Source organism: Dromiciops gliroides, chromosome 6 (assembly GCF_019393635.1).
Source record: "Dromiciops gliroides isolate mDroGli1 chromosome 6, mDroGli1.pri, whole genome shotgun sequence".
Taxonomy (NCBI): domain Eukaryota; kingdom Metazoa; phylum Chordata; class Mammalia; order Microbiotheria; family Microbiotheriidae; genus Dromiciops; species Dromiciops gliroides.
Window position 1 is genome coordinate 102,123,558 of NC_057866.1, and position 12,992 is coordinate 102,136,549.

The 12,992-nt window shown below is 40.2% G+C and overlaps 1 protein-coding gene across 5 annotated transcripts in view; it reads left to right on the top strand.

Annotated features, from left to right (window-relative positions):
* Positions 1-12,992, top strand: part of GAK (cyclin G associated kinase) — a 124,868-nt gene that overhangs the window by 53,208 nt on the left and 58,668 nt on the right. For all 5 annotated transcript variants that reach the window (XM_043969681.1, XM_043969684.1, XM_043969683.1 and 2 more), the window contains one exon: positions 6,943-7,054. In XM_043969681.1, the coding sequence (XP_043825616.1) occupies positions 6,943-7,054 (112 nt within the window). The remainder of the gene's footprint in view (positions 1-6,942; positions 7,055-12,992) is intronic.

Genomic DNA, 12,992 nt, shown 5'->3' on the forward strand with positions numbered 1-12,992 from the left:
CCTGCAGAGCTGAATCTGGCCCATGTCCCTTTATAAGAGTTTGCTTTAGTTGTGCTGAGGCCAGCAGCAAGCCAGGTCTTGACCTGCAGATTTTGGTGATGGAGTCAGTGAGGACTGAGGCAAGCCCTTGTGGTATCCTCTCATCTAAGGGGTGACCCTTAGGGAGACTGGGTAAGTCTGTGAGTTGTCCTGGTTTTAGGACTGCCCTGAGAAGGCCAGGCGTCCCAAAGTGAAGGAATGATTAGCAGCTATGGGGTTCTCTTACTTCTTTTCAGGGGCTGAGCTAGTATAGCTCAGGCCCTGTGTCATTAGCACTAGTGGGAATAGGACAAATCATGATTGTTCTTTTGTTCTTTATAAAGCTCTTGGGAACTATTCTATTTGACCAGCCTCTCATCCATCTACAGAGACTTTTTCATCCTTTGTGGATAAACTATGAGTCTTTCTGGTGATCTGGTGGCTCAGTGGATAGAATGCCAAGTCTAGACATAGGAAGACCTGAGTCCAGATTGGGCCTCAGACATTTATTGGTTTTGTGACTCTAGGCAAGTCATTTAACCTCTGCCTGCCTCAGTTTCCTCAGCTGTAAAATGGGGATAATAATAACATCTATCTCACAGGGGGTTGTTGTGAGGATCAAATGAGATAATTATAAAAGCACTTAGCACAGTCCCTTGTACCTGGTAAGTACTATGTAAATCCTTATTTCCTTCTCTGTTCCCTGCCCTCCATTCCTCTGTTTTCTAATTCACTGGAGACATACTACCCCTCTGAAGTGTCTCTAGGAAAGGTCATTACTGGGGTTTATCAGAAGGAAAGAGTGTGACAACCCCATCTGTTGATTTCCAATTCTTAGCCACCACAAAAAGAGCTGCTATAAATATTTTTGTACAAATAGGTTTTTTTCTCTTTTTGGGGATGTTTTTGAGATATAAATCTGGCAGTGATTTTGCTGGATCAAAGGGTATGCACAGTTCTATAGCCCTTTGGATATAGTTCCAAATTGCTCTCCAGATTGGTTGGATCTTTTCACAACTCCATCAACAGTGGATTAGCGTCCCAGCTTTCCCCTGTTCCCTCCAACAACCAATATTTTCTGTTTTTGTTATATTTGCCATTCTGATAGGTGTGAGGTGGTACCTCAGAATTGTTTTAATTTGCATTTCTCTGATCAATAGTGATCTAGAGCATTTTTCATATGATTATAGATAGCTTTAATTTCTTTGTCTGAAAACAGCCTGTTCATATCTTTTAACCATTTATGAAGTGGGGAATGAATTGTATTTTTATAAATTTGACTCAGTTCTCTATATATTTGAGAAATGAGGCATTTATCATAGATACTTGTTTCAAAAATTCTTTCCCAGTTTTTTACTTTCCTTGTAATCTTGGTTACATTTTGTTTGTGCAAAAGCTTTTGAATTTTGTACAATCAGAATGATTTATTTTACATTTAATTTTATTCTCTATATCTTCTTTCGTCATAAATTCTTCCCCTGCTCATAAATCTGATAGATAAACAATTCCATTCTCTCTTAATTTGTTTATGGTATCATCCTTTATGTGTAAATCATGTACCCATTTTGACCTTATTTTTGTCAAGTTTCTTTTTGAACCCATATGTAAGATTTTTACATTTATCCCTATTAAATTTCATCTGATTTGGCAACTAGTTGGGTCAGTGGATAGATTGCTGAGCCTGCAGTTAGGAAGACCTGAGTTCAAATCTGGCCTTAGGAGCTGTGTAACTGAGCAAGTCACTTAACCTCTGTCTGCTTTAGTTTCCTGATTGTAAAATTGTGATAATAATAGCAACTACTTCCCAGTTTTGTTGTGGAGAGAAAATGAGAATATTTGTAAAGCACTCTGCAAACTTTAAAGGGCAGGGAAGGAGGAACAAGCATTTATATAGGACTTTCTGTGTGCCAGCCACTTTTACAAATGTCTTATTTAGTCCTCACCAATTCACATTTTTCTTGGAAGCTTTAGTTATAGGGGCCCTGATGTTGACATCTTCCTCTGAGGGTGCACCTCGATCTTCCTTGTCACTAAAGAAACTTTCTATGGTCCTCACCTTTCTCTGTCTGCTCATTTTGCCTTTTTTTTTTTTTAAGTGAGGCAATTGGGGTTAAATGACTTGGCCAGGATCACACAGCTAGTAAGTGTTAAGTGTCTGAGGCCGGATTTGAACTCAGGTACTCCTGACTCCAGGGCCGGTGCTCTATCCACTGCACCACGTAGCCGCCCCATTTTGCCTTTCTTTTACTTGACTTTTAGCTCCTTAAAGTAGGGCACTGTTTCCAAGCTGCACTATCCCAAGCTTCAGAAGGTCCCAGGTGGTATGATTTAATGAGGAACAGGTTCTTCACTCACCTGGTCTGTTCCCTGGTCTGTAGATGACCCCAGACCAACTTGCTAATCAACCAGCTTTGTGTGTTGTGGTTGTCAGCTCCTATGAGCCTGTGCCCCTCCCCCACCTGGGCCACTGCTACTCAAGCTTACCTCCTGGTTCCCATCAGGGGTGAAAAACCCAAGTTCTGCCTCAGCACCAGCTTAGACCCCTGTAATCTCCCTCCTGCCACGGGCTCAGCCCTTTCACCAGACTGTGAGTCTAGTTCCAGACGACACTGGTGCTGCAGCTGATTCAGAGGCTTTTGTGGGGGGTGGGGGTGGGGGTGGGGGTGTCTCTTTCTCTGGCAAGGCCTTTCTGGTACTGAATCTGTGTCAGCGTGACTGTGGGGTTGGGCTCCACTCCTGTTTCAGCACAGCAACTCCCTCCTTCTGACCTGCCAAGCTGTCCTTGGTTGGAAGATGATTTCAGCACATTCTTCTGTGGGTTTTGCTGCTCCAGGGATTGTCCTATGTCCTATTATTTGGATGTTTTTTTGGAGCAATCGTGTCATGAGTTAGAGAGCTCACTCACTGCCTTTCCTCCACCATCTTGGCTCTGCCCTGGAAGTCCCAGCAATCACATTCCTTAATGAAAATATGATTCTTTTGGGGGGATTCCAGATATCTTAAGTACATTAGCATAAATATGGTAATTTTCCTCTTATTGATAGCTCAGTTTGATCTCATCTCTGATTTTTCATCTTTCAACTCACGGTCAAGGCTTCTACATTTGGACTGATTATACAGTCTGGCTCTGACAGATTTATGGCCCTCATTCCCTAGACAAGCATCCATTATATCCCAATACATCTCTGCCCCCCCCCCCCCCCTTTGGAGCTCTTGCTAAGTTCCTGCTTTAGGGATTGTAGGACAATCATAGAACCAGTCCTAGAATTTCAGTGACTAGTCCAACTCATGTCTGAGAAGACACCTACTCACAGCAACATATGGGACAGGTCGTCATCTATCCTGAAGACCTCTAGTAATGGAGAACTCACTACCTCATGAGGTTGTCCATTTCACTTTGGGAACTTTTGACAACTCCAGGAAACTATGAATCCAGATGAGGCATATAAATCTCTTGCTCTCAGAGCATGCTTTCAATTTTTAGGTCTCTGAATTCTTAGAAAAACATATCCTGATACAAAATTTCTTTGCTTGGGTGCTATGTTATAGGACTTGCTTTCTTCTTATGGGCATGAAGATGTACCATATGTGTAATGATAAACTGGATGGTGTGAAGTTTGTGTTGATAGTATGGCAGTAATTACTTATAATTTGTTGCCTTTGACTTTAAGTATTTTTTTCCAATTTCATGTAAAAACAGTTTTTAGAATTACTTAAAAAAAATTGAGTTCCTAATTCCCTTCTTCCTTCCCTCCTCTTGCCCCTCCATGAGAAGGCAAGCTTATACATGTGCAGTCATGCAAAACATTTCTATATTAGTCGTTATAAAAGAAAACATAGGCCCCCCCAAAATACCTAAGAAAAATAAAAATTAAAAAAAAATATGTTTCAGTCTGCATTCAGACTCCATCAGTTTTTTCTTTGGAGGCAGATAACATTTTTCATTGTAAGTCCTTTGCAATTGTCTTGGATCATTGTATCACTGAGAATAGCTAAATCATACACAGTTGATTATTGTACAGTATTGCTGTTATTGTGTACAATGTTTTTCTGATTGTGCTCAATTTACCTTGCTTCAGTTCATGTAAATCTTTCTAGGTTTTTCTAAAATCATCCTGCTCATCACTTGCATTCCATTACAATCATATACCACACCTTGTTCAGCCATTCCTAGTTGATGGGCATCCCCTCAATTTCCAAGTCTTTGCTACCACAAAAAGAGCTGCTATAAATATTTTTTTACATATGGGTCCTTTTCCCTTATTTATGATCTCTTTGGGATACAGATGTAGTAATGGTATTGTTGGGTTATGCACAGTTTTATAGCCCTTTGGGCATAGTTCCAAATTGTTCTGCAGAATGGTTGGATCAGTTTACAACTCCACCAGCTGTGCTTTAGTGTTTCAATTTTCCCACAATCCCCTCCAACATTTGTCATTTTCCTTTTCTGTCATATTAGGTGTAAGGTAGTACTTCAGAGTTATTTTAATTTGCATTTCTTTAATTAATAATGATTTAGAACATTTTTTCATATGATTATAGATAGCTTTGTTTTCTTCTGAAAACTACCTGTTTATATCCTTTGGGGATATAACTTCCTGTCCTTTAAAAAACTGTAGCCGATTGAAAATCTGGGTAATGATATAAACGAATGATGAAAATGTTCATTATAAACGAAATGATTTTGAACTATTCATCATTTTCAGTCCATAAAAGCTCTTCTTTGCAGATTTGGAAACTTAAGAAAACCATGTTTTACTTTTTTTGAAGAAAAGCTTTTTTAAAAGGTATCAGCATTATCATCTCTTGTTACTGCCATTTGTATAGCACTTTTAAGCTTAAGCAAGGGTTTCATTTATAAAACACCATAAGTATGTCTTCTTTTATGGTGAATGAAGTATGCAAAGTTTCATTTGGGGGGGGGGGAGGAGGGACAATGAGGGTTAAGTGACTTGCCCAGGGTCACACAGCTAGTAAGTGTCAAGTGTCTGAGGCTGGATTTGAACTCAGGTCCTCCTGAATCCAGGGCTGGTGCTTTATCCACTGTGCCACCTAGCTGTCCCCTCTGACTGCTTTTAGCTGGTAAAGCTATTAGCTGCCTAAGCCAGTCTTCAAGGGCCTGCCTCTCTTCCCCCACTGCCTCTCAGACTGATAAGCAAATGCCTTTTAAAAAAAATAATCGGAGGGGCAGCTAGATGGCGCAGTGGATGGAGCACCGGCCCTGGAGTCAGGAGTACCTGAGTTCAGTTCCGGCCTCAGACACTTAATACTTAACTAGCTGTGTGACCCTGGGCAAGTCACTTAACCCCAATTGCCTCACTTAAAAAAAAAAAAGAAAAATAATAATCGGGACAGCTAGGTGGAGCAGTGGATAAAGCACCGGCCCTGGATTCAGGAGTACCTGAGTTCAAATCCAGCCTCAGACACTTGACACTTACTAGCTGTGTTACCCTGGGCAAGTCACTTAACCCCCATTTCCCCGCCCCCCCCCAAAAAAAAGTCAAAGCAGGGTTTATTTATATGAAAAAAACTTAGAATTGAATACAAAGAGAAATACAACCTAACTGTTTTACTTTCTTTCCTGCTGTTGCAGCCACCTTCTCCCCTGAAGGTCTGCTGGCTGCTGCCACTGTGGCCTGCAGCCACACCTCTATTGCACTGGTTCGCCTTCAGTCCTCTCCAACTTTCTCATTCCTCTCCCTTTCACTCTTTAACTTCTCTCTCTATAGTGGCGACCCTCCCCCTCACCATAGTGACCCCCCTTTCTTTCCTACTGTTGCAACCCCTCAGCATCTCTAGCATCTCTCACTATGTCTTCTCCACTTTCACTGTCAGCCCCCTTTACTACCTCCACAAACCCTTCTTTCTCACCAGACCCTCAGGCCACGACTTGCATGCCCCAGGGCTGGGGGCTGGGTGGAGAAAGCTGGCCTTTTTTGTGAGGCTTACTTGGGTGTCCCCACTGAGTAGAGCCTGCTCCCGAGGCCTCCAGGCAGGCATGCCAGGCTGTCGTGCTGGGCAAGGGGCAGCGTCTGAAGCTAATTTCAGTCATTCACAACTGTAAATAATTATTACTTTAGTTTGGGAGTCAGTCAGTAAGCATTTATTAAATGCCTACTATGTGTCAGGCACTGTGATGAGCACACATAAGAAAAAGAAAGACAGCTCCTTCCCTCAAGGAGTTTACAGTCTGATGGGGAAGACAACACACAAAAGGAAGGTGAAAAGGGGGGGCCTTAGGAAGAGTTTATTGCTTTACCCTCCAGTCTTCTGATCAGAGAGGGGAGAATCAACTGAGGTAGCTGAGGTGTAGTAGAGGTTCATAGCTGAATCATTCTCCAAGACGAGATTTTAGGTGATGAGCTTATCTCGAGGGGAGGCATGATATTGCGGCATTGAAACCAAGCAGAACAGCTGATCAGAAATGAAGTTTTATTGGAGCTTTCTGTAATCGTGCTTCTAGAGTGGAGAAAACTCTTATGAGTCTGGCAGGACAGGAGTGTGACCAAGTAATAGGCTCTATGGAAGAATAGAAACAAACCCCAAAGGAAAACTGAACTGAAGCTCCCTGTTGGCTTAGCCCTGCAGTGTTGAGATGCTATGGTTAGTATCTAAGCAGTTTGTGACTGTACTGGGCAGAACTACTTGCTCATTCTCAGGGGAACCTGATTTGCCATGGGATTTGTATTTTTGACTACAAAATGCACATGAATGGGCAAATAGGATCCATTTCATAGAGATTGACTTTATAGTCAACTTTGCTGATGGTATTTATTCCTGTCTCTGTGGTACCAACTTTATGGTGTAGGAAACTATACTATAAGTAAATTTTCTTGGTTGATTTTTGTTAATACATCAAAATTCATGAAAAAATACCGTTGAAAGTTTAATGATAATAAATATGACAGTATTGATTCTTTACAGCTTTTGGAACACAATGGCGGTTATGGAAATAACATGCAGCCTAGAGGTTCTCTCAGTTCAGTGCCACAAAGTACTAAGGCCGTGGGGCAGCTCAGCAATGTGTACAGTGGAGGTATGTGTTCATATTAACATTTTTTAATCTGCCTTCTTTCCGTCTATCCCATGTTTTGAATACTGACTTTGTTATCTTTGTGAGGAGGGGATTATGTATCAAGCCAAATTTGATAACATTTTGATTGATACTCCTTTGAGTAAAATTTGGTCATTCTAATTTTGATATTAGTTTCCCTGTTGTTTAACATCAGAATCTCTATACTTAAGCATGATTTTGGTGTAGAAGATCCTCTTAGTTTTAAATAGGAATTCTTGGTACAGGACTATGCTAAAATATATCTTTGCTTAACACATCTTTTCTTTACAATATTAATGCTAATAATCACATTATTATGTTGCCTACTCTGTGCCAGTACCCTGGGCTAAACGCTTTACAAATATTATCTCATTTTTTCCTCACAACAGCCCTGGGAGGTTATTGCTGTTATTGTCCCCATTTTACAGATGAGGAAACTGAGTTATACCTAGGCTAACTAGGTATGACTTGTCCAGATTCACACAGCTATTAAGTTTCTGAGGCCAGATTTCAACTCATGTCTTCCTGACTCCAGGTCCAGCACTATACCACTTACTTTCATATTGTTAAGTACTGTGAGGATGGGATTATTGTAGCTTCCTATCTTCTTTTTGTGCCCTGTGCATAGTAGCTACTTTTATAAATGTCTGGTGAATGAATGACTGAATTAAGAATATGGTATTCTCACAATTAATGGATATCCTCATGTTTAATGGATGAGTTACTGAATTAAGAGCGTAGTAGACTCATGAAATATTTTGCAATAGACTAAGGTGCTATTATTAGCTTTTTTTTTGGGGGGGGGGGGCTGAGCAATGAGAGTTAAGTGACTTGGCCAAGGTCACACAGCTAGTAAGTGTCAAGTGTCTGAGGTCAGATTTGAACTCAGGTCCTCCTGAATCCAGGGCCAGTGCTTTTATCTATTGCGCTACTTAGCTACCCCCTATTATTAGCTTCTTGCTCTAGAACTTTTATTGTAGGCCATGACCTAGGGTGGTCTTAAATTACATTATTGCACCACATAGCTCCCTGGAATTGGCCTAACTTCTTGTAATCCTTAATACCAGGATCAGAGTCTATCTTGATTTATATCTTGGAATGATCCTGAGTTGAGACTCTTTAAAGCTCACATTTACCTGGACTTTGTTAGCTTCTACCAGACTCTCCCTTCTTGGAGAGCCTACTTCTTCTCTCTGTCTATTCATCATTTTACTTAAGGTGCGTAATTCACCTCCTCTATAGTCTTGATTAATACTCCCCGTCTCACTGATAAGGACAGGTTTAGGCAAGGCCTGTCATTTTTACCTTCATAACATCTTTGAAATGTACCCCCTGCTATCCTCTGACACTTTTACCTTCCTGGTTTAGGCTTTCATAACTTTATGCCTGGATTATTGCAGTATCCCACTGCATGGTCAGACTGTTCTATTCTCTTCCCACTCTAATCCATCCATCCTCCACTTAGCTGTCATAATGTTCTTTCTGGAGTTCAGGTCTAACCAGGCCAATATTCAGTAATCTCCAGTGTCTATCACTTGCTCCAGGATCAAGTATCTGGCTTCTGTTTGACCCCTGCCTCCTCCCCCACCCCTCTTCTAATCACTACCTTTTCAGTGTTGTTATACCTGACCACCACTATCTCCCCATGTACTCTGATATCCAAAGACATCGAACTTTTTTCCTGTTCCTTTGACAGTGACTCCATCTCTTGACTCCCGGCATTGTTCACTGCTTATACTCCATACCCAGAATGCTTTCTGTTCTCATCTCTGCTTCCTGGTTTCCTTGACTTCCTTCAAGTCCTAGCTAAAATCCCTTTTTCAGTAGGAAGCTTTTCCTGCTTCTCCTTTAATTCCAGTTTTTTGCCTGTTTATTACTATTCTGTGTAAATAGCTTGACTGTACATAGTTGTTGGCAAGTTATCTTCCCATTAGACTCTGAGCCCCTGAGAACAGGGACTGTCTTGCCTTTCTTTGTATCCCCATTGCTTTATGCAATGACCAGTATACAGTAGGTGCTTAACAAATGTTAACTGGTTAACTGACCTAGACACTTAATCTTATATTGTCCAGCATTTCATGCAAGATAATGCAAATTGTCCAGCAACTTGTACTATTAATATAAGCCATTACCATGAATATTCATTGCTAGGTGATAGGCTGTTGATAACCTGTATTGGGGGCTGGATAGGGAGGGGCAAGGAAGGAAGCAAAACATTAGTGACCAAATTTGGGCATTTATTGTTTGTGTGGTATCTCCTCCCCCCTCCCCACACAGTGAGGGTTAAGTGACTTGCCCAGGGTCACACAGCTAGTAAGTGTCAAGTGTCTGAGGCCGGATTTGAACTCAGGTCTTCTTGAATCCAGGGTCAGTGCTTTATTGAGTGTGCCCCCTAGCTGCCCCCCATTTATTGTTAATTAACTGCCTTTGCTCCACACTACAGTGATCTTATAGTTATCTAACCTCTCAGCATGACTCACACATATTTATCTTCCTCAGCTTCTTTTCTCTAAGAAAAATGTGTTTGTTTTGACTACTGTAGCATTTGATCCATACATGTGTCATACATGATAATTGCCACATAAGTATTTCTGTGTGACTTGATTTGCAGCAGTTGGTCTAGCTAACTAGGAGAATTATTTATTGTTATTATTTAGATTTGTTTGTAAATGCTGCAGAAAGACACTTTATATGAAATGTAAGATGCCTCGAGTACAAAATAATAAATTGGAAGTTCAGTGACTTAAAGGGTAGTATGCTCTAAGTGGATATTTTACTACCAACTACAGAATTTTGGTGAAGGACTGAAATACATTTTAATCTTCACCTGAATAGTAATATGGAATGCAGGTGGGTAGCCTGGCCTGTAAGGAAACTTTGCTGCAATTCTCTTCCTTAGCTTCATTATATGCTCTTTCTTTCTACTTGCCTAAAGCTATATCTATTCCTTAAGAACAGGAAAAGACTACAGGTTTGAATAGACAGTAATGCCACTAATTTTTTTTAAAACAAACATACGGGCACTTATACATCCAAATCTTTTGCCCTTTAATAACAGAATTAAAAAAAAACAAAACCTTTCTAACATATTTGATAAGTAGTGATCTAGTCTTAGCTTGAAAATATATTGATGGGACATTTACCACTTTGTATGGCAGTATAAAATTGATATTTTGCTTTTCTTCTTCACAGCAAGCCTGTATCTGCTCTTTGCAATTTCCATTAAATTCTCTTAGTTTTCTTCTTTGGGGCCACAGAGCAAACTAATCCCCATTTCACATGACAGCCCTTCACTTAACTGGAAGATGACTACCATTCCCCTTAGATTGTCTCTTCTTCAGATTAGATAGCATCAGTTACTTCAGTTATTCCTTTTACCCACTGTAGCCCTTTCAGCATCCTGAGTGCCCTCATGGTCAAGCTTCAGTTTAAAACTTAAAATGTCGTCTTTAGAATTAAACTTTTGGGGCTGCTATTGATTTGTATTGCATTTGCTGTCCGCTAAAGCTCCAAAATCTTTTTCATATAGATGAGCTAGTCTGTTAATTTCCTGCTCACAAAGATAAAATGGGGGGGGGGGCAATGGGGGCTAAGTGACTTGCCCAAAGGTCACACAGCTAGTATTGTGTCAAGTGTGTGAGGCTGGATTTGAACTCAGGTCTTCCGGAATTCAGGGCCAATGCTTTATCCACTGAGCCACCTGGCTGCCCCCATCTTGTACATTGGCTACTAATCAATTGTATTAATTGATTGGCTGATTTATTTGTATTTGTGTCTTTGGCACTGTGCTAAGTGCTAAGAGTTTATTAAATGCTCTTTACAACTTAATAGCAAAAGAAAACATATTATTATGTTAAAAATGCAGCTAACAGCTCAAATTAGTTTTGCTTAGCTCAAGTGTTGCTAGCAGCTCAAAGAATCTAAGCAGGCAACAGTGTGTTTGAAGGCTTCTTTTTTTTTTTTTTTTAAAGCGAGGCATTTGAGGTTAAGTGACTTGCCCAGGGTCACACAGCTAGTGTTAAGTGTCTGAGACCGAATTTGAACTCAGGTCCTCCTGACTCCAGGGCCAGTGCTTTACCACTGCGCCATCTAGCTGCCCCAGGCTTCTTTATTTCATCTTTGGGAAGGTGGGCACTTTTTTGAATGTGGGGGAGAGTGAACTGAAGTAAGGTCTACCCACCAAGGGGTCCCTCCTGACCAATCACATTACAGTATTTTACAGTCCCTATATTTATATTACAGTTCCTATTTACATACAGTAATGACAGTAAAACCAATCAGATTGTACCAAGTGGGCCAATCACAGTGCTAGAAACCAGTCAGGTGGTACCAGTTGACCAGTCAGATTGTACGAACTATGATACCAGGCCATAACCCATTCTGGGCAAGACTGTCCGCTTAGAACAATGCTGTGTGAACATATATAACTTTTCAAGAAATGAAAATTAAGTGGTTTGAACTCCTGGGTCATGTGGGAATCATCTTGAGTGCCTTAAGGTTGAACTTCCAGCTTTACTCGGTTCCTATAAAGAGCAGGTCCTGTTCTAAGCCCTGCTTGGGTTCAAGTCCTAGAGCCCCTGGCTTCTCCTGGCTTTGTATTGTGGGCAGCCCCCTACTGGGAAGTCTGAGCAACAAGGTCAGGGAGTTTTAAACTAAACTCACTCTCTGTCTCCAGGACTCTGAGAAGAGTCCAAATATGGTTTTTTTTCCCCTCTCAATTAGATGTAGAGAAAGCCTTTGATAAAATACAGTACTCATTTATGTTTTTTTAAAAAACCCAGTAATAGAAGTATCTTTCGAAAGTGTGATTAAAAGGATATATTTGAGGGGGCAGCTAGGTGGCTCAGTGATTAAAGCACCGGCCCTGGATTCAGGAGGACCTGAGTTCAAATCTGGCCTCAGACACTTGACACTTACTAGCTGTGTGACCCTGGGCAAGTCACTTAACCCTCTTTGCCCTTCAAAAATAAAAGGATATATTTGAAACCAGAAGCTAATATTTATATGCAGTAGAGAAAAACTTAAAAGTAGTCACTTTAAAAACAAGTGTGAAACAAGGGATGTCTTAGTAATAACAATAAGGCATGAATAAACCGTAAAGGAAATAAACACTGGCAATGCAGAATTTAACATTTTGCAATGTCAGGATTTGTATACTTAGAAAACCCAACCATCACAAAAAATTTTTGAATGGAGGTAGTGAAAACTACAATATAAGACAAATCTACAGAAATCTGTTTTTTAATTTACCATCATCAAGAAACTAGAGAAACTGATTGAAAGAGAAGTACCCTTTATAATACCAGTGATACATATCAACTTTCTTTTTAATTAATAAAGTATTTTATTTTTTTTCCATTACATGTAAAGATAGTTCTCAACCTTTGTTTATACAAGCTTTACAATTTCAGATTTTTCTCCCTCCCTCCCCTAGACAGCAGGTAATCTGATATAGGTTTTATATATATATATATATATATACACACACACACACACACACACACACATACACATGATAACATTAATCCTACTTCTGCATTAGTCATGTTATAAGAGAAAAAAAATCAGAGCAATGATGGAAAACCTCAAAATAGAAAAAAAACAATAGCATCAAAAACAAAAGAAATAGTATGGTTCATTTAGCATCTATACTCCGCAGTTCTTTTTTTTTTTTTTTTCCCTGGATTTGGAGATCCTCTTCCATCACGAGTTCCCCGGAACTCTTCTGTGCCATTGCATTGGTGAGAAGAATATAGTACATCACAGTAGATCAACACTCAATGTTGATGTTACTGTGTACAAAGTTCTTCTAGTTCTGCTCATCTCACTCATCATCAGCCCATGCAAGACCCTCCAGGTTTCTCTGAACTCCTCCTGCTCATTGTTTCTTATAGCACAATAGTATTCCACTGTATTCATA